A 26562-nucleotide genomic window follows, 5' to 3' on the forward strand; every position below is an offset into this window, starting at 1 on the left:
CAGTGACTCAAAAAGGAAGAAGTGGATAAAGTGGATGGATGATTTATTTGTTCCTAGATTTTTTTATTTTATTTTATTTTTTAGAAAAATTCCGGCAACTAAGCTAACCTAATACCGGTAATTTAAGTTACAGAATTTTATGCACTCCTATATTTTTTTCCTATTTTTGGTATAAATATAAAATGAATAAAAAATATTTGATACAGTAAGGAACCTAAAATGATTTTTAAATAAAAGTTCTATTTGTTTATATTGTTATTTAATCTTTTCAGCTCGTCAAGTTACATATACATTATAATTGAAACAAAATTTATGACCATTTCAATAGAAAAATCGTTTCTGAATAGAAAAATCGATTTTAAATCGTATCGTGACACCAAAAATCGGGATCGAATCAAATCACCAGACACAGAGAGATCCGCACCCCTAAATTATATGGTATAGTATGGTATGGTACTAAATCACGTATCAACAAAACTTACAAATTAGTTGTTTGCCCAACTCAAACATTGTTTAAATACTGTTCAACTAGAAACTTTGGGTTTAATGTGACATTTTTAAATAATGGATGCTAATGGCACAAAACTTTTTTTTTCCACTGAACCAAACAAACACGTCCCAAACCCAAATAATGAAACGTTATTTTGATTCTTCTGTTTTATTCAGCGCTTTTTGTGTTTTGTGCTTGCAGTGTAGTTATTTTGTGCAGCACATGATGCTAAAAAACTATATGAGATTGTAGATTCTTTGTGCTGTGGCTGAGGTCAGTGTTGGGCAGCTGACTTCAGGTCAGTTTTTAGGGCAATCGGAGCAAACGTCATTAACCTGAGGCTGACCTCTTAGGTCTTGCTGCTGTCATGGGGTCACCCAGTCAGCCTTTTCTTGTGCAGCTAGTGGATCACCACTGATGACAGCTTACACAATACAATAGTTTTTGAGATGACATCTAGAAGATGATAAATCATTGGTGGATGCAATCCTTACCAAAAGCACAGTAACCATGGTAACAAGCTGGGAAGAATGGAATGGGAAGCAGAAAAGGGAGACACACGAGGACAAGAGTGTATTTTTGAGTAAATGAATGAAAGTAAGTCAAACCTGAAGTCTGAAGTTGAGTTTTAGCAAATATTACACTAAAAGACACACACACATACACACACAATGATAAAGTGAAATATTTCTAAATGGGAACAGCTCTGTTGCGTCATCATAGCAATAAATGTGTAGGTGCAACTGGATAAGTTAAAACATTTTGCATTCCAGCATGTTTAATTGGACATCTAATTTTAATGGCAACACTTGTGCTATTCCTGCTGTAACTTGTGAAAAACAACTTTAGGTTGCATGCACTACATTGAGAGGGTTTTCTTGTCTATTCTTGAAATGAAAAAAAAAAAAAATCTCAAGTTATCAACCTGGCACATATAATACATGTAGGCACACAGAGACTACTAGATGTCCCACACTTCATAGAAGGTTGAGTCAAACAACACTGCACCAATAGCTCTGGATAATCTAATTGAAATAAATGAGATGCTTTCCTTTATGGCCTTAAAGCAATTGTTAGAGTGATGGGCACTACGAATGAAGACAACCACTGAAGATAAAGAGCTCACATCTATAGGAGGTGGCAAGAGAAAGGAATAAAGGAGCTCTGAGGCATTCACATCACTTACCACAAATCTGTGCCTTTAAACTAATGAAGACCAACAAAGACAAAAAATGTCCCAATTCTTTTCAACTAGCCTACTCCATTAGAAGCTGCTTAGAGAGAATACTTTGTGTTTTTTATTCATTTGTGCTTTTTTTTTTGTTAAGTGTCAACTGAAAAAGGAACAATTCCTTTTTTTGTGGCAGATTAAGAGAGCGTAAGATAGAGAAAATGTACTTATGTGAATGCTGGTGAGAACTACAATGCGTGTTTTTCTGTGGTGTCTTAAGGTCACCATTGTTAGCCAGTGCAAGTGTATCTGCGAAAGTGGTGTCTTTCTGTAATGTATGCGAGGCCACACTCTGTGGATCAGTTAGGAAAAACCAAGTCCAACTCACACTATCCCTTGGGATCTTACACTTTGGTGAACCGAGCAATGCTGTGTGCACAAAGTGTGGATGTGCGTAAGTGCTCTTCCTGAGTGACATTTCACAAATCCAGAGGACTGGGCTAATGATGTCCCCTGTCTGACTGAATCAAAGCTTCAAGAGGTTGTGGAGAAAGTGGAAATGTGAAGGAATACGTAAAAGGAAGATGGCAAAAGAAAAACCTGATCATTTTTAATAACCTATATGGGTAATTACCACATGTCCTGTCTTTATTAATTAAAATAGAGTGCATAAGATAAGGCAGTACACAGAAATCTTAAAACCAGAACAAACATAAGTTTGAGCTTACCGAGTTGATGCAATCGAGCTCCTTATTAAGAAGCCAGGGTAAAGAAAGTTTCCCCTCTCCCTTGTAGCAGGACTGAATTCTTTCTTTGATCTTCTCCTTTATCTTCCTGAGGGTGAACAGGCATAATGCGGACTCTTTGGGTGGTTTTTCCCGATTTTTCTGACCCTGAGAAAACACCGTGAAGAGGATGTCTTCATTCTCTGAAATCTCCAGAGAGTTGGCCAGCTGCCGGCCCGGCCGAGCCAAGAAAGCATCCTGCACCAGTCGGTACTCTATCCCATCTTTAGTACAGCCAATGGGGAACTCAACATAGGAGTAAAATTTGGGGTCATCCATGCAGAGGCGGACGATTTTAGAGGTAAAGAATTGTTCTCCGCTGGCATCAGGTGAGGTTAGCTGAGTGTCCAGTTGCATTGTTAGATAATAGACAAACTGTTCACTACTGAAGCTGTAAACATAATAGATGTCAAAAGCAGGAAATTTGGACAGTGTGTCTGAAGGGATCTTTAGCTGAGAGGAGACAAACTCATCCTGATAGACAAAGCTAAACATGTCAGCATTTTCCTCATTCTCCATTAACTTGCGACTGGACAAGGTAGGGAAGTACTCCGATTTGCCATCAATAGGGGTTCCAATGAATAACTTGCTGGCAGGACTTTGTGGGGAGCTTATGATAACTCCTGACATTGTACCTGACTCGGCCACGCTGGAGAGATAGTGCTCCTTTCGGTGGTGAGGCTCACCGAGCTTAAAGAGGTCATCCAGACGCAGGAACTGGCAAATACCCTGTGACGTGCTGCCACATGCAATGAGGCGGTTCTGTGCATAATCTATTAGGAGCAACTTGTTCACATTGGGGGTCGGGGCCAGTTCGTAAGGGCAGGATTGCACACTGGGTGGAGGATAGCATTTCTCATTGTCCACCACTGGGCCCGTCATGTGGTTTCGCAGTTTAGTCAGGTTGCTAGACAGCTTGAAAATCCAGTTGACAGCTCCCACATACACTTCTCCAGTCTTGTTGTGGATGGCCAAATGTGTAAGCAAACAGTCAGAAGGAGCAAACCTTTTGAAGGGAGGGGGTTGGCCTTCAGAGAGTGATGAGCCCACAATGAGTAAAAGTCCCAACAGGAGTAACAAGTTCCCCTGGCCAGGGAGCGCTACTAACCGACTGAGGGGATACATAATTGGAGTCTCCACAGAGGCGAGACTGGGGGGATGGGGAAGGAGGAAGAGAGGAGAAGGAAGCGTACAAGCTTCGGTACCTAGATCCAAGTCAGGATTATTTGGTTTCTGTTCTACTTTATAGAAATAAAGAAGGACAGCTTGAGGGAGAGAAGGAGCAGGGAAGAGGAAACAAAACTCCTATTGATCCGCTGTCCTGTTTTCAGCGCTGTGAGCAGTCATCAGGAACATCATCCAAACAGGCACAGAGAGGGAGCCCTAAAAGGCAAATAGAGAAAAATATGTTAGCGTTTTCAAAGAACATTTTCTATTGATTATGCATCAAGGAGGCAGAGAGGCCTAAAAGGCATGAAAATTACACAGTTAAAATAAGGGGAAAATGCACGCTGACATTTGCTTTGTAAAATATAAATAATATCAAATCAAGTCTGGAAGGCAAATGTGTCAACAATGAATTATGAGCATAGATGCAGGGGAGGCAGCAGTCGGTTATTAAAAGCTCTCTTCGCAAAATTTGAGTATAGCAATGAGTTATGGACGCACTGCATAAAACTGGCTCATATTTCATAACTTTCAATGGTGGCTTTAGAGGTTTGCTCTTGAAAAACTGCCAGTGGGGACTGAAAAGTTGACAGCAAGCAATTTGTAGCACTATTTGCTTAAAGGCTTTCATGTCATGGTCTGAACTGTATCAAATTTAACACACTAACCGGTTTCTTCATATTGTAATTACACATGTAGATCTTGCAAATTGGTAACAAGCATTAGGGCAGCAGAGCAGGAAGTCAAAAACTCTACTGCAAATGATTCTGCTATCATTAACTGAGTTAGGGTAGAATACCTAATAAAATATCTTGGGAAAAGGCAACGTTTTTATTTTCTTCTAATTTTGACAAAAGAGCAGAAGTTTTTAAAAAATATGTATTTATTTAGTTTACATTAAATCATAAGATTTTTGTAGAAACACCTAAATGTTTTACAAAGCTTACAATACTTCCAGCAGCATTTTCAGCACAAAATACCAAGACGGTGAAGAATGAGGTTTGCCAGTGGCATGCTCCTCCTTGAAATGTCAGTAGTGCCCCTGTCACATCAAAACATTATGCAAAGCAGGACAGATCTACCTGGGCCGCTATTCTTCAATTTCAAACTTGACAATCAAAGCTGTCTGTGAAAAGGGTGTTTTTTGATAATAATCAAATGTGAACGATAACGCACAACAAAGACGAGATAGAACAGGAAGCAAGAAAATTACATGAAAAAAATTAAAGTATAATGAAAAAGAAATTATTTTTCCCTCAAGTGTCCTTCACTTGCTTTCCACTTCTTGTTCTTCTGGTGCGACAGATTTACGCAAAGCAATCAGTCTATTAATCACCAAACTAATAGGAAAGCATCTGATTATGCCTCAAAATAGGTTTCTGATTTGGTTTGAAAAGTTATACGTGAAAAAAGTAGATATGCATAAAAGTGAATGCGTGTAAAACTTTTTTTGGGGGGGAGGGTGCATTTGAAAATATTATGGTAACATTAATCATCAATATTATTCACCAATACTGCAAACTACGTAGGGGTGGGGAGGGGATAACAAAAATAACATCAGTGGTGATAGGTCATGAAATATCCAACTATAACGACTGGTAAAAAGTTAACTTGGTCCAGGTAAAGTTGATATCATGTAAGTTTTGGAATGGCAAATACAAATGCATTTTAAAAAGAAAAACAAGAAGCAGACACTGCATCTACAGAAAGGGTGGGCGAACGACTGCAAGAGCCAAACAAAATCCTAGTCTGTTACTGCAGTTTATTCAGGGCTGCACCTTTGCTTGAATCAAACACCAAGGGAGCCCTGTGGATAGAAGCACTTCAGCAAGAAAACTGCAGACAGAAGGGCCTGCAATTATCAGATATACCCCTACTCTCCACTCTGTGAGATTAAAACGACTCAGTGCAGATCGCTGCCTCTTTGGCACAAGCAGGCACAATAAAGTGTCAAGCCAGCCTATAAAAAAAACTAATTTCTTGCTCAACGGTACAGTCGCGCAGAGCGATGAGAGCAGATGTCAATTTAAAGCGTGGTGGCGCGTAGGGAGGCTGGCTGCCTCATTTTCCTTTGTCATTTCCAAGAGAGGCAAAGACACAATGAGGCAGAGAGAGCAGGCAAGCTAATGGGTGATAAAGAATGGGTGAGAACCTGAAAAAAGAGCCCCTGCTGTAATTTCTCTTCATTTACGCCAGCTACAGTTTGATCAAAGGGATTGTGAATCTAACTACAAACTGCATCTGGAGTGTATGGCCACTATTTATCGAATGGTCAATAATGCATAATGAAACACACTCCACAACTTAGAGTGGAGGAAACGAGATCTTAAAACATAACCACTGTGAATATGCCATTATTAATGCACCCTCAACTTCCTCACTTGTCATGCATTGCTGTACGACAGGTTCTGACTCCGACTCTTGCACAAATTACTTTTTCCCAAAATTTCCCCATTTACTTTTCTCCCCCCTTGTCCCTCAAAACCCTCTTCAATTTCACTTTTCTCCAGAGTTTCAGTGAAATGGTGTGAAGGTTGTGAATCATATCTCACCAAGGGAAAACATGTCAATCATTTTGGACTGGAGCATGTCTGCTGCTCTGGGAATAAGCAATAAATGAATATGGGGAGCCAAAGCCTTTATCAATTAAGAGGAAAGCATTAGAGACAGTGGGCTGTAAAAAGGGGCAAGTTGATTGAATTTGATCTTGGCACATCTCATCAACTGACAAGACCGAATCCCAACCCAACAGATATTGGAAACTGGAATAAGATAGTACACTTCCTAAATGAAAAAAGTCATAAGGGAGATTATCTGCAGCTTTATTTCACTTTTATATCCCCTATTATAAGAGAGACAAGTTGGCTGTATATTTATTTTATTCCAGGTGCTGAAGAGTTTGTGAGGTGCTGGGGGAGCAGAGCTGGGTAACCTGCACCCTTAGCCTTTTCTCCAAACCTGTCCATTCAGATAATGGTAGTGGTATAAAGCTGTGCTGATTTATTGCCGCTGGCATATCAATTACAGCCCTCGACACCAGAGGGGAGACAGAGGAGGAGAAGAGTGTCGAGAGGGGGGTGATGAAAAAAAGGAAGACGAGCGGCACTCGGACAAATTCCCTGTCTTATACGTTACATTACAACATCGGGGACACATTTGGGATAAGCGCAAATCGACTCAGAGAGAAGGTAGAACTAAAAGTTCAAGAACAGAAACGGTAAAAAAGAAACTGAAAGAAATTAAAGACAACCAGTTTTTTTTTTTTTTATTGTACTGCTAAAAGACAAAAAGATATGACATAGGATGATAGATTTCAACCAAGTGAACCAATTCAACAAGTGAATAATTGGAATATTTTTTAGTGTCCTTATATTTAACAATGAGCTATGATAATCCCTTGGCATACTAATCCAATTAAAATTGCAGGAACATTTAGGAGAGTAAACTGGGTAACTTGTGATATTTCACCAACAGAAGTGCCTTTAATGAGACACGTGCTTTTTCTTGGTCTGTAAAATGGTCAAGCAAGAAACATTTAAAGAAGACAACATACTTAGAACAAATTCTAAGACTTGTGACTCTTACTGATCATTATCATCCACAATACTTTAAAAAATAATTCAAATATATCCAGTCAGTTTTTGTTTGGTTGTTTTTGATGTTTTTCCCCAAAGAATCTAGATATTTACATATACAGTATAATTATTAAACAGTACTGTAATATTATTGGGGTGGAAAAGATATTGCAACCTGCTTTGTTTTCATAGACCACTAAAAACTAAAGGATCAACATCTACAAAACACTGCAGAAAAAAACATCAAAACAAGGGGCATTACATGAGAATCACAGTACAACTACTGTACAACACCAGGAAAATCACAAAGATAAATTTTCGTAAAGATAAAGAGCAAAGACATTAGAGACTGATAACTACAGTGCCTTGTGAAAGTATTCGTCCTCCTTGAACTTTTCAAACTTTTGCCACATTTCAGGCTTCAAACATAAAGATATAACATTTTAATTTTTTGTGAAGACTCAACAACAAGTGGGACACAATCGTGAAGTGGAATGAAATTTATTGGATGTGTCAAACTTTTTTAACAAATAAAAACCTGAAAAGTGGGGCGTGCAATATTATTGGGCCCCTTTACTTTCAGTGCAGCAAACTCACTCCAGAAGTTCAGTGAGGATCTATGAATGATCCAATGTTGTCCCAAATGACTGATGATGATAAATAGAATCCACCTGTGTGTAATCAAGTCTCCGTATAAAGGCACCTGCTCTGTGATAGTCTCAGGAATGTGTTCAAAGCGCAGAGAGCATCATGAAGACCAAGGAACACACCAGGCAGGTCCGAGATACTGTTGTGGAGAAGTTTAAAGCCGGATTTGGATGTAAAAAGACTTCCCAAGCTTTAAACATCCCAAGGAGCACTGCGCAAGCAATCATATTGAAATGGAAGGAGTATCAGACCACTGCAAATCTACCAAGACCCGGCCGTCCCTCTAAACTTTCATCTCGAACATGGAGAAGACTGATCAGAGATGCAGCCAAGAGGCCCATGATCACTCTGGATGAACTGCAGAGATCTACAGCTGAGGTGGGAGAGTCTGTCCATAGGACAACAATCAGTCATACACTGCACAAATCTGGCCTTTATGGAAGAGTGGCAAGAAGAAAGATATTTCTCAAAGATATCCATAAAAAGTGTTGTTTAAAGTTTGTCACCTGGGAGACACCAAACATGTGGAAGAAGGTGCTCTGGTCACATGAAACAAAATCGAACTATTTGGCCACAATGCAAAACGATATGTTTGGCGTAAAAGCAACACAGCTCATCACCCTGAACACACCATCCCCACTGTCAAACATGGTGGTGGCAGCATCATGGTTTGGGCCTGCTTTTCATCAGCAGGGACAGAGAAGATGGTCAGAATTGATGGGAAGATGGATGGGGCCAAATACAGGACCATTCTGGAAGAAAACCTGTTTGAGTCTGCAAGAGACCTGAGACTGGGACGGAGATTTATCTTCCAACAAGACAATGATCCAAAACATAAAGCCAAATCTACAATGGAATGGTTCACAAATAAATGTATCCAGGTGTTGGAACGGCCAAGTCAAAGTCCAGACCTGAATCCAATCGAGAATCTGTGGAAAGAGCTGAAGACTGCTGTTCACAAACGCTCTCCATCCAACCTCACTGAGCTCGAGCTGTTTTGCAGGAAGAATGGGCAGAATTTCAGTCTCTCAATGTGCAAAACTGATAGAGACATACCCCAAGAGACTTGCAGCTGGAACTGCAGCAAAAGGCGGCGCTACAAAGTATTAATGCAAGGGGGCCCAATAATACTGCACGCCCCACTTTTCAGGTTTTATTTGTTAAAAAAGTTTGACACATCCAATAAATTTCATTCCACTTCACGATTGTGTCCCACTTCTTGTTGATTCTTCACAAAAAATTAAAATTTTATATCTTTATGTTTGAAGCCTGAAACGTGGCAAAAGGTTGAAAAGTTCAAGGGGGCCAAATACTTTTGCAAGGCACTGTACAGTAAAAACATTAACTGGAGGAGACAGTAATTATTCAGCTTGATGTAGTCTGTCTTTTTCTTTTATTAGCAGTAGTAAGAAGTGTGTAGTGTAAAAAGAGGTGGTGTAAAACAGAAGTGTGTGCATGTGCTACAATTTTGATAACACAGAAGTCAATTGTAGCCCGATGACGACATGCAGGTTACTGACTGAGGACACACACTGGACACTCTTGCTTCAGGCAACTATGCAGACATGCTAGCTGAATGATATGTTCTCTGTTTTCCTGTTCTTCACCACATCTTTCAAATTATTATGTGTAAATTAAAACTCGCAGCTGCACAAATTAAATGACCTCTGCATTAATCTGCCCTCTGCCTCTTCATTCAACAGCTCAAACACTAGAGAGATTGGATCTTTGCTCAGGGGAGGAAAGAGAGATGGGTGAGGGGTTGGAGAGGAGATGGCAGGAAGCAGGTGGAGGGGGTGGGCCGGTTAGAGAGGAGGCAAGATAGAAGGGGACCCAAACCCTGATGCCTTAATCCTCTCGCAGGGTCTGCCTAATCTCACAGTCACTATCTAACATATGGGAGGAATGGATTACCCTCCCCCAAAACACAGAGGAATATACGAGAGAAGGGGTGACAATCCCTAGACATACTGCACACTCAAAAATTAAAATAAATAAAACCTGAAGTGTGGTTTAATTACAGCATGATAAAAATGTGTGTTTTTCTACTTTGTGCTTAAAATATATTGTGCCTCTACCTGCCCTTATTTCATACTGCAGGTAGGCAAAGTGCAAGCTAATCACTTGCAGTTTGGTTGTCCTACCAGTCCCATGTGTCCAAAATCAGACCGTCTCAAATGCTTAGAGGAACAGACGGTGGTAGAACTAACCATCTAAGCCACACTAGTTTACAAAGTGCAAGAGTCAAACCAACAACTAAAACCTCATAGCAACAAACTACTAATCACTCTTCTAATGAGGATTACTGAAATATATATATATATATATATATATATATATATATATATATATATAAACCCATCTGTCCCATGAATTCAGGGACGTTTTGTTTTTAAAGAGGACTAGTTTTTCAGCAGGTTGGCAGCAGAACATAGCTTGATTTGTAAAGTAACCCTGAGGTCAATGTAAATGGCTACAGTAATAGTAGCAATTATTTTTGTGTCACTAGAAAATGACAAAAAAAGACATTTGGAACGTAGACGGAACAATGAAAAATGTAGGTTCCAAGACAACTGGCACTGTTTCATGCTGAAGTCATCCAATAAAACATGACAAATTTCTGAGGGAGAAAAACTGATTTTAAAAGAGGAAAGGTAATAAAACAGTATACTGTATTATGTGAAATCTTGTATCGTTTACTTTTTGTCTTAGCTCAAGGAACAAACTGACTGGCACGTCTTGAGGTGCAATAAAAGCCCTTATGACTTCTGTTTTGGGGCCAACGTCAATCAGTTTTGGGAAGACAAGCGCCTGTGGCCTTTCAAAATTTCTCTGCGGAGGTGCTTTGCCAAAATAAATGCCTTGTTCCAGAGGATAAATGTAGTGTAAAAGTGTTTGTGTGTCCCTTAGGATGTCAGGCATTAGAGGAAATTTCGCCTCCACTTAATAGTGAGAGGTTCATCCCATTAGCCCAAATGTACAAATAAAACCTTGTCTACGTATAATGACTTGCTTCTATTCAAATTCAAATTCAAAAATACTTTATTAATCCCAAAGGGAAATTATTTTGTTGTTGTAACTCGTTCTCCTCATTTCATTAAGATATGTTATAGATACTGATGGCTGTAGACAGGAAGGATCTCTTGTAAAGGTCCATCCCACAGTGGATCCTAAAAAACTGGCTGCAGATGCCGTCCGATCCGTCCACCCAGACTCGGCTGGCCTCTCGGTTCCCCCGGGCTGTAGGACCGCCTGAGTGCTGGGCAGAACTCCTCTCAGAGCGATGGCCACTCCTCCCAGCAGCTGCTGAGCTCCTCGTCGCTGCAGACAGCCAACTGTAGGTGCCGAGGGACGATCCTGTCCTTCCACTGTCATGAGCCGCGTTTGCTGCTAGTTCCAGGATCTCAGTGGTCAGACACTCGAGCACAGCTGGCAGGTAGATGAGAATGCGTCCACAGAACATCCTTTTCAACTCATTTGAGATTTGGGGCTGTGGTTGAGATATTATTTGAGCTTTTGAGATGTTATTCAGCTGTTGTTGTAGAAAACTGCCTTGTTGCCATGGTTACGCATCATAACAAATGTCCAAAACTAAAAAAGTTTCAGTAAAAATCCTTCCAACTGCACAGCATCCGATACCAGAGGAAACAATCAACCAAAAAAATGTGATTTACCTCCAGAAAAAGAGGAATTAAAGTTTCCAAAAGCAAAATCTCAGAATGAAAGTAGCAGAGCTGCTCCAACATGCAGCCACCTGGAGCGGCGCAATTCTAGAACTATGATTCTATTGATGTGAATACATCAAGAAATGCTTCAACCATCATCATTGTTCTACTCTGTTTTGCTTAAGTACATTTGACATAAATAAATGCTTTACAGCATCCACTTGACAAGATTAAATAATGGAATTTCAAGATAGTAACTTTTTTGGTTTACAGTCTAACTTTACTTTGACTGCAAGCTTGAATCCACAGCCTGTGGAAGTCTGAAGGTAGAGACTAGAAGACCGTCCTCTTCCATGGTAAATCTGGAGCAGCAGGAAGAACAAGGACAACTGCTTCCCTGAAAACCAGTGTGCACACTGGGTAACAGATGTGTGTGTCAGAGTGTGACAGCTGCCATTCCAAGATTGGCGACAGACTGTAGGCACTACATCACACAAATTCTCCCCCTTCTCATATCAAGTCGAACACGTATACAAGGTTTTCCAGAGTGACAATGTGATTACACTCCAGCATACTTCAGAGGCACAAATAAATAGCATGTGCTTGGAAGTCTTATGCACACTCGTCTCTCATCTGCCTTCATTTGTCAACTTAATCTCATAAGACTGCTCTGAATAATTGGTCACATATCATTATCGATTGATAATCATTCAGACTAATTTAATCAGTGGTCACAAAATAAAGTCAGATCACGAGTGCCAAATACGTTTTGAGGAAAAAAACTGATTTATTGACGGCATCTTGCTATAAGGGCACTTTTGAACTGACCGTGTCTGTTGTTGTCACCACCATACATGGATGTCAATCGTGAAGCAGGGCATTTTTAGTGTTTATTCACAGACAGGAAACCCATGTGTGCTCAGAATAATTTTACTGACAACTTAAATTTGGCTGTAGAAGCTAGTCCTTACACCCTAACACATGCATCAACGTATTTGTCAAAAAACATTAAGTACAAGTGGTGACAACAGACTCCTCCAAAAAAAAAAAAACACTTTTAACACTTTTAATGCAGGAGGAAATTCAATTAGCTACCATATTTTCTGGCCTATAAGTCATTTTTTTTGCATAATTTGCATGCCATGTGACTTATACAGCGAAACGACTTGTTTAAGTTTTTTTTTTCTTCACATATTTATAAACCAATTTTTGGCTGAGATATGACCGCTTTCATTAATTCTGACATGGAAAATATTGAACACTACCATTTTCAGTCGCTAGATGGCACTTGAGTAGTATGGCATGCCGTTGTGTCATGTAATAGGTAAAAGTGGCTATTAATTACACAATCGGTTTGCCATAGCCTGCCACCTTCATCCAGTTCTGGGATCATGCCTGGAGCAACCGTCAAATCAGCTTCATTTCACAGCGCCGCCCCGGTGAAATGCAGCTGATTTGACTGTCAAAGTGCATTTATTAAGTAAAAGTTCAACTGAGACACACCTTTACTATAATTCTGAGCAAACAAATAATTGTTCTTAAGTGGTTATATTGTTAAATTTTGAACAACTGTGCAGCGTTCCTCCTTCCTGATTTCTTTCCTCTGTGTACTCCCGGAGCACCGAGGCAGCGAATACGTTTGAAATGCAGCTGATTTTACCATTAAAGTGCATTTATTAAGCAAAAGTTAGACTGAGACACACCTTTGCTATAATTTCAAGCAAACAAATAAGTGTTTTAAAGTGGTAATCTTGTTAAATTCTTGTTAAAGTCCTCCTGTGCACGCTCCCGTGGTCGCCATTTGGCAGTCAATTGATTTTTGGCACAACACCGGCCCACGTTTCCAGGTTGTCAGCGGTGATGCGTAACAAACGCGACGCGTCAACGGTGACGCATAATAGATGCGACTTATATGGCAAAGTGACGTATGTATTTATGGTTTTGCCATTTATTAGACATATTTGGACTGATGCGACTTATACGGTGGTGCAACGTGTACGGCGGAAAATACAGTAATCAGTTTAAATGCACAATCTTTGGCGGCACAGGAAACAAAAGAGAATAACCCTGATATGTAGCACATACTGTTAACCAATACTATCAGCGAGGCCCTTCTGATAATTGTCGGCTTGTGTATGAGCCTTCACATCATCTCCAGTTATCTATTTTTGACCTTTGACACCAAGTCTTCTCCGACTGAAATGCAGAGGGATTGGATGGTAAACAAACCTCAGTGTGGAATCCAACACCTCATCAAATGTACACATACCATGCATATTTGTAATGGTGAGTTTATCTACACAACAAGCAATGTGCCCCAGCTTATCAATCACCTCACAACAAAGACTTGAACAGACGTTTTCAATCTTCTCTGAGGTGTTTGAGCTGAATGGTGAACACCAACATCTCGCTGCTCTGAACGGTTTATGAACATTGTGTCTAATTTGGCTGGTGAACAGAGTTGAGCGCTCCAGGCCGTCTCCCAGGCACACAGTCCTTGTCATTAAAAAAAACACATGATGAGCAGAATGGCTGTATTTGTCTCCTTCCTCACATCTATCACAATAATCCCTACTCAGTCAAACTCTCTTGTTTTTTCTCCGTTTTGCTGAAAAGCTCCCGCTTGTGTATTCCTTTGTTTATTCTTCCCATGTTTTAGAGTCGCATCAATACAGTCACCCAACAAAAAGACACGATTAACACACCAAATTAAACGCATAAAGATGGAAGCAGATTTTTCCCTAGCCAGCCGTTTCATCTCTCTGGGGTGAAACACCTCAAAACAAAAACCTTCATTCGAGCTACAGCAACAAAATAAAGCTGTACTGTAGCAGGAATGAGCTAAAAAACAACCCACATTTGAAAAAGGAGCACACAGACACAAACACACAGATTAGTGGTGTGCTCTTAATCTCTGGGCTGTGTTGTTGGACTGGGTCTTTCTTTCTACGACAAATCCTGTGCATGTGTGTGAATGTGTGTGTCTCTCTGCACATATTAAGGTGGGAGAGGTAGGCAATATGTAGGTCAAGGCCAAAGAGTGCCTAGTTTAAAAGTCTCAGAGTAAGGCTGTAGTTTGGCATTTCACCACCAGCCCACTAAGACAGAACCACATGGAGCCTAGAACTATTGTCTGGAGCATTAGGTTAATGCTCTTTGTGTTTGATGGGGATTAAAGTGAACAACTGTGAAGATGAACGATCAGAAGATGGTGACAGAGCAACAAGACATTAACCCGAACAGGTCTTTGTTATACGAAAATATTTTTATCTCCAAGACTTGATTTCTTCTTTTACAACTGAGGGTTACACTTGAATGTTTGTCTATTTTAAACTTCCATACATTCTTAGTTTGTGTCTCTTCGTGAACAAAACAAGACCATGTAACTACTGAAAGTAGGAAAAACACACGCTTCATTTTGTAACCAACAAGAGCACAGTTTTGGCTATGGTGTACCACAACCGCACAATATAAAAACCCTTCGACAAAAAGTAACAAGTGGCAGCCTTTCTGTACAGATGCTTTAAAACATCTGCATCTCATAAACCCATTTGCGCTTTTCAAATCTATAAATGTGCTCAGTAACAACAACAAAAAAAAAAAACTGTTGGTATTATAATATATAGATTTATATAAACCTAAAAATGCAATAAAGCCAAGAAAAGGAGCAAGAGCATAAAAAAGTTCCTATGACTGTGTGTCGATATAATGAAGCCACAGTTGTGAAAATATTCAGTCAGCAGACTGTGTGAAGGGAGGCACAGCTTTGACAAAGTCAGGGCATATATAATAAAACAACCATGTGTGCATTTATGAAATGGGTCTAAATGTGGACAGTATGCTGTGCTCACAAAGACCAGCTCTTTCTGTTAAAACAAAGCCTGTGCGTTCCTCCACAGCGCTGCTTATATTCTCCGTCTGAGCTCACCGTAGTGGAATGCAGCCTTCTCAGCCCGAACAGCTTATTACCAAACACTGTGGTCTGCAACGCTGTGTTTACTTTCTTTGCCTCACAACTTTTATCTATAAGCAAGACTGACCTCTGACACAAGGGTGCTGCTTAGTAAAAACTCAACAGAAAGTTTATAAAAAATATGCACTCTATAATAAATTTTCTTCCATATGATCTAAGAAGTTTTGATCATGGGTTAAAAACAGCTGATGAACTACAAAAACATTTATACTCGTGATATTCATACCTTACATCTTGAATAAATAAATCCTAGAGGATCGTATTTTGTTTTTCACTCACACTCAACACTTCAGTGCCATCAGCAGTTTTAGGAATGAAATGAATATTAAAAAAAAAAGACTTGAGTTAACGTATAAAACTCACAAGACCAAAAATGTTATCTCAAATCTTGTCAGTTGTGATGTTTTTCCTACGTTGTCACATCCAAAATATCCTGAACTCTTTTTTATTTCCTCTTTTTGCTTCAATCATGACATCATCCTGTGAATGTTTATACAAATAAATGGCCTGCTTTGTTGTAGCAGAAAGTAAAAAATGTATGCCGACGCAAACAAGCAAGCTCACGCAGTGCGACAGGGCTGGTTCACAATTGACTCGTGCAGCATCTTTATCCATCTCTGTCCATTAGGACCATACCGTTTCCGGATATATGCCGCAGAGTAGGATCTGTAACCATATCATTGGTTATGGCTGCATGGCTGTAGCCCTGCTCTAAATGCTTTAAGACGGGCATGTGGCTTGTGTCACATGGCATTTAGCCGATTTATGTCCCCTGATGGGTCACAAGACAGCTGGCTAAATGCAGATATCTGAACATGGGGGAATAAGATTTACCTCATCAGCAGGAAAATTGTGTTATTAGTTAAGGTGAATACCTAAAAGACAAACATTTTAAATCCCTAAAATATAAACACTCTGTCATATTTTATGTGATTGTAAATGCGTATTAGTATATTTTGAAAGTCCTGCCTTACGGTGCTATATATATTACATTCTTTAAAAAAGTCCGAACAAACTTTTGCATGACAGTTGAAAGACGACAATGAGCCAGAAGCACTCACTTGACCCCCACACGGCCCAAGTCATCACAATAAACAAGAAGATCCACAAGATCCAGACATGGCATCATGTCCAGGAACTCAGAGGGAAGGAACCATTCATTTTGTTTGGCACGGTTACGTTTGAGTCATGTGAAGCCAACGCCAAGTATCTTCTGTGGCTCAGTCGTGGAACTGAAACAAAGCAAGTCCATCTATCCTGACTGTTTGTAGCTCCGGAGCCCTCGTTTATTCCAGCCAGCAGACAGTTTTGTGTTTGAGTAGGGGCCTGCGAGCGTCGGTGATTTCCTGTCTCGTTCCTGATCATCAGCACATTCACTCAGCTCTGCATGCATCACTGCTTCACTTTACAGGCAGCGACAGAAGAGGGAGTCTAGGACGGGGGTTGTGTAGGAGCATGTAGGTGTATTTGACTAATACCTTGTTTTCAAACACATAACTATGACATGTGCAGTTATGTACAGCATGTACACTTTTAAAGATATGTCATAAAAATTGTAATGGCAAAAAAAAAAAACACTTGTGCACAGCTAAAAAGAGAAAAAAAATGTAATGAGCAGATAAATATATTGAGTAAAAATCAGTTTGTAATTGAAACTACGGACGGGGGACACAGAAAGAACTGCTAAAAGGTGTGGTGATGATGCTTGAGGAGTGAGACGGTGAACTGAGAAGAGAGAAGTTGATGATACATCTACAGATAGTCAGCGTGGTGCAACAATGAGGAATGAAAAGAGATGGAGAGCAATCTGTCTGTGCATGTTCCTCAAAAAGGATTTATTTTTCCAGCTAGTGGGCCTGTCACATAACAGCTAGCAACACTTTAATTTCAAAATGCTACAAAACATCACTTCAGAGAATAACTTATATATTTGACAAAGTCTAAAGTCTAAAACATGTGCTTCATTATTTGAGCATTTGTTGCTTTTAGGCTTTTTACCATTTATTCTGAAAGAATCAACATTTCCTGAAAATATATTTCCTCACAAACTAGGTTGTTGTCGTTTTGTCCAGCAGTAATTGTGTTAAGATCTAATAAAAGAACAAATTGTTTTTGCTTTAAAAGGATCTGCATAAGCTCAAAGCTTAAGACCTGCAGCTTTACAGTCCAAGTAAAATTCCAGTGTTTCCTCCAACATGATCAGAGCAGCATGTGAGACGCCTAGATGTTCTTGGAGCCAACCCAAAAGGAAGGGCCGGGCTTACTGGTCAGTCCAGGAGGACAAGTAACATCTGCCGTTGTGAGTCATTCACAGGGCAGACAAGAGGAGAGAGCAGGAAGGTTCAGCTAAACACACATTAAACTTGTCTTCCTGAAGTCAAAGTACAGGGATTGTCTTTAGACTTGACAGAGTGCAAATAATAAAGATGCAGCTAATCTAAACTGAGTGCAAGTCATATTTAGTAGGTGTCTGACAATCTTTGTGTCTTTCCAAGTTTGCATTTGTTATTACTAAATGCAGGGAAAGACAGCAAGGTGGATGAGAGACAAAAAGCCAAAAGTGTGTCTAAAGAGCTCATCAGTGCTTTTACAGGAGCAGAGCCAGGACGAGGTACAGCTCGGGGGAAGAGGAGCATGTGGAGGAGGATAAGAACAGACATGGGGAGAAAGAAAAACACAGTGGGAGATGTGTTGGAAAGACAGAAATGCGAGCGCAGAGGAAGGTAGATAAGCAGAGACTGGTGCGAACGGGGGAAGATGAGAGGAAGAGTGATGAGTGAGAGGAATGCCAGAGAAAGAGGAAAGGAGAGGGGAGAAGGCAGGAGAGAACTAAATATATCAGTCCCTTGCTCAACACATTGTTGACATTAACAGATTGAGCTGTGACCGTGACTTCCAGGTAAAGTGAGCGTTACAGCTGATCCAGAACTCTTTTGGACAGGACAACTTGTGGACAGGTGGATTCAAGTAGAAGACTGGCTTTTCTCACACTTACAAAGTCAAACAATTGACAACTCAAGTCAGAGTTGCAGTGTCAAGACAGACAAACGTCTTACTGGAGAAACACAATAAAGGGAAGTTTCCTGTGGTTTTAAATGTGTTTAAATGTTATTTACCAAAGTATGATTAACACCACCCCCCAACCCAGGCTGCTGGATTAGTACTTCTCTCCCTCCAACCAATCTTTTGCATTCTCTCCCAGCCATCTCACAGTTGGATACAGAAATATCACACAAATACTGATCATGCAAATGCCCTGTCATGTTCTATCCCCCTCATGGGGAACTACCACCAGCCATAACTTCCAAATCCCTTGCTTATTTCAGCAACTCACCACTACTTTCACAGCAGACTGAAAATATGTCAGAGGTGTCATTTGATCTCCATTATCGTACATTGTTTGGATATTTATGCAAGCTAGGACACTCCGCTTGAAAGTGAGGTGGATGGCATTGGTAATGATGCAAGATATGCTGGTACGGATGACATGCGAGGCGCAAGATAGGAAAGAGTGCAAGTATGGGGGTGCCAAAGATTTGTTTTTTTTTCAGCTATAGTGGAAAAAGAAAACTAAAATTCCTCCTATGGTTGAAAACAAAGACAGCACTTTAATGTCGAAACTGCAGAAAATTATCAATTAAAAATGGTCTTAATGTAGACCTATATTTACGCTTATAATATAATCAGGTTGTTCAGAAAGGCAATTAAGATCAAGATTTTCCTATTGACAAAAGTCTGAAGGATTTTTAACATTTTTCCTTTTAGCAAATCTCTGAAATTAGCCGTAATCTATTCAGAAAACATCTGAAATTAATCCGTCACCTAAAGATTACAAGGGGGTCTTGACCTATTTTTTGACAAACACTGTTTGATAATGAGATTCAGAATAAAGCTGGTCTCCGTTGCAGCGCTGCAAACCATCGTCTCTTCAGGTGAGATGACCCAATCCATTGATGTACTCATTGACGGCTTGTATGTCCTGTTCCAGTTTGTTAAAACTAGTATGATTTCTAAAGGGGGGGGGGGGGGGGTTAACTTTCACTCAAGGACAAAAACTTGCCACCAGGGAGCTGCTGCTGCCAGCGACCTCTACCTTCCAAGCCCAAGCAGCGAGAGACAATCTCAGAAGGTCCCTGAAGCTCTTTTGAGGGATTTTTCAATTCTCAGCCTACATGCCTCATTTCAATTTACAGCAATTGCCTTAAATTCTCACAGACACTCGCACAGAAAGAGCAGATTTACGGTTCAACTGTCTGAAAGAAAGCTGAGAGAAAGTTCTCGGAGGTGACAAACAAACTGTGAATGTTTTTGTTGAAGATGCGTTTCACTTTAAGCCCTGACCTTTCCAGTGAAAACAAAGTGAATCCATTACTCTTGGCTGTGTTTGTATGAAGCACAGGACAGTAATTACTGAAAACTAATAAACAAATGGAACAAAACAAAGCACCAAAACACTTGTACCATTTATGTTTGCACAAAAGGCTACATTAGCATCTTAAAATTTATACACAATAAAGACAAGTTGCACTTGAGTACTTCTTCCCAGGCTGTATAACTGACCAGTAAACACTGCAAACAATTAAAACTACCTGTTACTGAGTTTACAGTAAATATTAATGATTCTTCTAAGAACATGGAAGTAAAGGGTTGGGTTTTAAAGCTGATGTAGAAGGGTTAGAGCATAATCTCTCAGTCTTGATTTAATGCACTTGTTGTTTGTCAGTCTCATGCATCAGTCTTATACCAAAGAAGGACTTATGTTGCAAAAAATATATAGTTTACGTAGTAAACCAGAACACAACATCGCTCTGTAAGTAGATTTATAGAGGATGGAAGAAGTGGAGTTAAATAATTAAAGCTTTGAATTAAAATAAAAACAGATTATGAAGAGTGACCACAACCAAACTGAGCAAAACCCTCTTAAAAGGTAATAGTCAAAAAAAAAAATCCTGGAAAGTCTTGACAGCAACAAAATGATGTGAACGCACAACTGAGCTTGCAACCAAATCTCCCATCTCACAATGAATTTGTGACACCAACCAGTGCGTCGAAGACTGCGGTTGTGTGTGAATGAATGGCAACAGCAGACAATGCTTGAAGTGCTTAAATCAAGAAGTGCGATGAGTGATTGGCCCAGATCAGGGCTGAGGGTAAAAGGGGCCACTGCTGCTAATTTTAGTCCCAGTGTTGCTTGCAGAGGCATAGCTGGATAGATATATATAAAGTGCATCCTTGAAAAGCATGCATGTATGTGTGGTTAGTTACACTTCATCTATTGTCTGTTCTTCAGTTGTGTGTTTCCTGTGGTGAACTAAAGCTGCTTTGCCATTGATAAGTGCAACTCCACTTGGCTCTCATCTTATCGATTCTTCTCGGGTGTAGGTGATTTGCCACTGCGACTTATTTCCCTACTCTGAGGGTGGGACCGTGAATGTAAAGTAGGCAGGATTGTAACAGGTCATTGTGTTTAGCCACCCCACCCATTGCCTTGTGATCCTTAATTGCCCTTTAATTAGACTTCAATTTTTTTAGCTTATCCCAGCATGGCTTAAAAGTCTGTACAGTGCCATTATCTTCGATAGCTCTCTGTAAATGTGCCAATTGTGGCTCTGTCCATCAACACAATGACGTAGTTGAGGTTCGGATGTAGTTTGCAGTTTTGCTGGGCGGGTCATCCAGTGACATAACTCCGCTGACCAATCGACGACTGTTGTCTGCTTGTGTTAAAATTGTCCCGTAGAACAGTCCACTTGGAACCACAAACAAGGTGGTTCCATAAACCGGAGTGAGCAGGGGTGGGTACCGGCAGTGGGCAGACCTTTAACTGGTGCTGTGTGGTGCAGAACTTATGAGAGTTGAGACAGCGGCAAAGCGTCATAAGCAAGTCCTCTTGCTCTTTATTTGAAATATGGTCCTGATTAGCAGGCCGGTGGCTGTGGTGTCTGCATGGCAAAGTTATTCCAGCTATGTGTTTCTACTGGGGTGGGTCTTTGGGGAGACATGTGTAAGCCTGATCCACAACAAAGAGCTTTCACTGCTGCTTCATAATGAGAATATAACAAGATGCAATAAAGAAATAGAAAGTGTGTAGAGATGTATAGTTTGGACAAGGACAGAGAGAAAATACAAAGTCACAACATTATTGGCTCCTCTATTTAAGCTAGATTAAAAGCTAAAGGTTTAAGTTCATGCTCTCACTCTTCTTGTTTGATAGACATAAACCTGGAGAAAAATAGCCAACCAGGAAACAATCATTGAAAGTTTGTGCCTAGAAAAGAAATGGGAAACTTACATTTTACTGACAGTACCTTTAGGTTTTCAAAGCCCATCTATTCTTCAGTAAATCTGTAACATCGTAAAAAAGGAGGTAAAAAAGAAAGCTGTTTTTTCCTTCTTGTAATGGAAGCTTTGAAGAAAGGGATATCTAAGGCACCAGTCTAAGCTGAACAGGAAGTTATTTAGAGGCATAAGAGACAAGACTGTGGTACAATGAGCTGATGATGCACATAACCACACAGTCTGCAGAGCAAACAAGGAAATCTAGTTTATACCTCGCTTTTCCTGGTGCACCTGTAATATCACGGAGAAGCTATGCACACACACTGCCAATAAGGCACAAAGGCAACACTTCAGCTGAAGCTCTGAGTAAACACATACTGAAACCCACCACACACATGCAGACATGGGGCTGGGGCTTCACCACGGTGGCGCCGGGGCCGGGCAGGCGGCAGCAGCAGCTACTAATTAGGAACTGCTGGCTGAACAGCTATAGTTAAGGCTAGAGCTGGAGGGCTGGGAAGAATAGGGCGACAGGTCTGACACCATGCCTGCGTGAGGCTGAATGTATGCGTCGGTGTGTGTGTGTTACTAGCAGCCCTGAGGCTTTGGGGTAAGGCCCTAGTTCAACTCTTGCTGACTAAGATTCAACACTGCACGTCTGGCTGCAGTCGTACTGGCATAGCTGGAAGCGTTGGAAGCAGAGTGAATTACTCTTTTGCCATTTTCGTCACCAAGTTCATGTGTGTGTTTCAGTTTTACTTCCACTTTTTCTAACTCACTATCCAAAGAGCTCTCAGCCACCATGTTTTTCCCCCAGTCCTTTTCCTCTCCTCATGCAGATTCAGCAATACAATTCAAATAGGCTTTATTTATAGCAGGGCAAAAGAAGAAACTATTAGTGGGAACATCAAAACAGGAAATATGTTTGCTTTAAATAGTAATCCGCTTCCTGGACAGTGAAATTATTTTCCTGTCCCTCTCGGATTTCATTCCCACTTGCTAAAACTAGATTTTCTTGTTCTTCTTCAGCGGTTGTAGGGAATCAAACCCGTTGGCCAAGTTTGGGAATTAACAGCTCCACTGGCTCCGTTCAACATGTTGTGCAGCATAAAGACAAACAGAAAAGGACACACTCACACAACACTGTTATAAACGCACGACCACTTTGGTCACATTTGTCAATCTTTAAAGTTATTAGAAATGCTATTGAAATTTTGTATTACGTTATTTCAATTTTCATAAATTGGCCAAGTCAGTGTATTTTCAAAAATAAAAAGAACTCTGTCAGTATAAGACTTTTGGCCAGGCTTTAGTTGTTTAGCATCTAATATACCTTAGGTATGTGCAGCCTCAGTGATGAACTTGAATTAAAAAAAATTCCTTGGATCTGTATTTTTGGATCCAGCACCCTAAAAAAAATTTAATAAGCCTAATTTGAATTTAGGTTTAGACTAATTTTAATAGCAGAATAGCATTCTGGGGTTTATATGACGTAAACATTGTAATGATTGAACATTTAGAGCTAACCTTCAAGAACAACAACCCAGTGATCCTGACCTGACAGGAAAGTTGGGTGACTTTGATACTTTGTGAAGACAAATGACAACATTTTAAAGTTGTTTCTACATCAGTGTGTACATTGATGCCCTCCTCCTTTCTTTCTCACAGGACACAGGTTTACTGACTTGTACACAAGCACGTACTGACAGAGACACAAATACTCCTCCTTTGTGTTTACAGTCCAAACAGAGTGTAACGGAAGAGTGCGTCAGTTTATTGTTTGTCTGTTCCTCTCTCCGTGTTTCCAGATGTTTACCTTGGCAGAACAATGGACTGCAATGGGAAAACCTGACCGAGGAACGTCTTGTACTGTGTCGTATTTGAGCATTTTGTAACTATTTCAATTGTGATTTAATTTAAATGATTTTTAATTATTTCCTAATATGCTACATAAAACAACACGAGACCAGGTCAACAACTTCCTTTGATTTGTGTCTTATAACACACTCTTTCCACACCAATGAGCACAACTTAGCTTTAAAAATTGTGTACACAGAAATCAAGCACAGCAACAAACTTTCTTCAACATGAAAAGCAAATCCAGCAAGAACATCAAACAATTTTTTGTTAGCTGAGATGCACATGGACCTCTTTGCATCCACATTTTAATAGCACTTTGAGCAACAGGATCAGTTATAACAGTGTTCTTTAAATTTGTTTAGAACGTTGTCTACACATCTTAGCAGTGCATCCTGAAGCATTTTGATTTAAATCTGCATGTGTCGTCCCTTATCTACTACAATGCCTTTATAATAAAGAGATATGATTTCTTACTGCAGCAAAAAAAAAATACTAAGTATTAAGGTAAGTGTATTACATTGTGGTAAATCAGACAAATACAGTAAGATCATAAAGGAAGTTTGCAAGTTTTCTATTTAAATCAATAAAAAGCAGCAAGGTTTACTCCACCCATTTGTGAAAGTTTAAAGACATTTAAAGATATGCAAATTGACCTTCAGCCTCAAATTAGGGAATAAACGATGAAGTGGTTCAGAAATTTAATCAAACATTTTAAAATTTATGGATTTAAACTCCATTTTCAGGCATGAAATGCATAACATGTGGCTTTATTGTCTTATTTAAACTCAGAGCTTATTTCAGGCATGCTTGTGAAGGTAAAGACAACCGCAAGTGTGCTCAACATTTGTCACTGGCTGAAGATTGAACTGGGACTACAGTGTAGACCTTTTATTTTACATCATGTCTTATACCTTGAACAACTGACCTTTGAACACCAAACATGCAATAGTTTTCTAACACGTGCCAGGAGTGGAAGGAAACAATCGATGTTTTATTGCTTTTCTAAGATTATTAACCTGTCAGAGTTCAAATGAACAAATATAACAGCCTATATATAGCCTATCAGTCTATAATTTAGATTTTACTTTCAGCAAATTAATAAAAGAGCAAGGCAACCAAGTTCAAACATTGAGAATCAATGAAAAATCAAAGCAGAAGCTTCACCTCAAAGAGTTTTTATTAGTTTTACCGCCTGTTAATCTGGCTCAGGAGCGGAGCGGAAAGAATTAGGTCATAGATGAAACCATAAAGGAGCAAAGTTCAGACAGAGACATTGTTTCTATATTTATGTGATCCATTTGATTCCTCTGATCAGCTGATCAGAAGCTGAACTGATCCCAGTGCTGCTGTGTTTGGCATTTAACGTGGCTGCTGCCGCAGTTCAAAGTTTTGGCATGTTCAAATGTAAATGTAACGAGGTTCAATCCAGTTTGATTGCAAAGCAACACCATGGATGTTATTCACACATGAGAACAACATATCCAGTTGCCAACCTTTTAAATTAAAAGCTGTGAAAACCTGCAATGGAGTTAAAGAGATTACTAAATGATTATTTAAAGCCAGTTATGAATTGCTTTGAGTATCAAACACACTTTACCATAAACCATTCCTCTAAATCATGCAGGCACCTGCACCTTCTGAAAGCAGCAGATATCACATGTCCAGCTGAGCAACATTTGTCAGTCTCTCTCGCTCTGTGTGGGTGAATGAGTGCATGTGTGCAAAATCTGGGCCTCCAGCCAGCCCACAGTTGGACTACAAGTCTCATGTGGGCTTATCACCGAGGCAAACATTGATATGGCTACTGTGACCAGTCCATCACTGATCTACCAACAAAAATCCAGCTATAAAATCTAACGCATGCAGACGCAGGTTTTTATTTAAATCCTGGAGAGACCCCTCATTGTCTTGTTACACCAGTCCCGTGTAAAACGAACACCTGCCAAACGTTTAATACTCCCCATAGGTCGATTGTTTCACAAAATAGCAAATGTGCGCTACAGTATTAAAACTTTTAAGAACGCACTTCTTGAAATGATACATTTTATCAAACAGCACATCATACCAGTGCTTAATATATATATTTTTCATTACGAGGGCTCATCACAGACAGGGAACAGTGAGAGGCCTGCCCATCTTCACTCTGGCCTCGTGCCAGGCGTGCTCCAGCAGAGGAAAACAGAGAAAGAGAGGCTGTCGAGAGCGTGTGTGGATGTGTGTGTTGATGTGTGTGAGGGGGCAAACATTCCCCTGGCAGGATCCCCGGGACCCGGCGGAGGGCAGGGTTCAGCCGCTGAAGGAGAGGCTGCGTGCCCGGCAGTCAATTAGCGGCTTGCATTTACACAACAAATGGAGCTCCCACGGTTTCTCTAGCCCTCACAGACACAAGCGCGCACACACCGCTCACGAGCTTATCCACTCAGCGCTCATCAGCACACGCCGACACAAGGTCATAGAGAAGAGGAGGGAGGGAGAGTGCGCGTAAGAGAGAGAAGAAGAGGCCAGCTATCTGCTGGAGTGGCCCTCCACAACTACTAACTCGTTGGCTGTATCTGAAACACGAGCAGGGATGTGTTCGGCACATAAGAACAATCCTCATAACTGGATACTAAAGCAGTGATGTAGGGAGGAATACTTTAAGAGGCTTGTTGAGCTTTGTTTTACCTTTATTAAAAAAAAGGCAATCTAACTCATAACTTAGTGACTATACCTGCCAAGTTGACAAAGAACAAAGTGAATACATAAAATATAATCCTGAAGCCATCAGTTTGGCAAACATCCTGGTTCCAGGTTTATAAAAGTAATACATCTCTGCTTCCTTCTCATTTAGATAATACAAAAGCAAATAAAAAGCAAATGGTAGCTGGACTAAATGTATACTATTTAGCACTAACCTCTGCTGGTCTTGTTGATCACTCCAAGAGTCTTCAACTATTTATAAACACAAAT

The 26562-nt window shown here is 40.1% G+C and overlaps 1 protein-coding gene across 2 annotated transcripts in view; it reads right to left on the reverse strand.

The window, feature by feature from the left end:
• LOC119411689 (plexin-A1) overlaps positions 1-3726 on the reverse strand; it is a 198504-nt gene extending 194778 nt beyond the window's left edge. For both annotated transcript variants that reach the window (XM_037678600.1, XM_037678599.1), the window contains exon 1: positions 2390-3726. In XM_037678600.1, the coding sequence (XP_037534528.1) occupies positions 2390-3571 (1182 nt within the window). In that variant the 5' untranslated portion in view covers positions 3572-3726. The remainder of the gene's footprint in view (positions 1-2389) is intronic.
• Between the last annotated feature and the right edge of the window lie 22836 nt (positions 3727-26562).

This window comes from Nematolebias whitei, chromosome 7 (genome assembly GCF_014905685.2).
Source record: "Nematolebias whitei isolate Nwh7 chromosome 7, NemWhi1, whole genome shotgun sequence".
Lineage (NCBI taxonomy): Eukaryota > Metazoa > Chordata > Actinopteri > Cyprinodontiformes > Rivulidae > Nematolebias > Nematolebias whitei.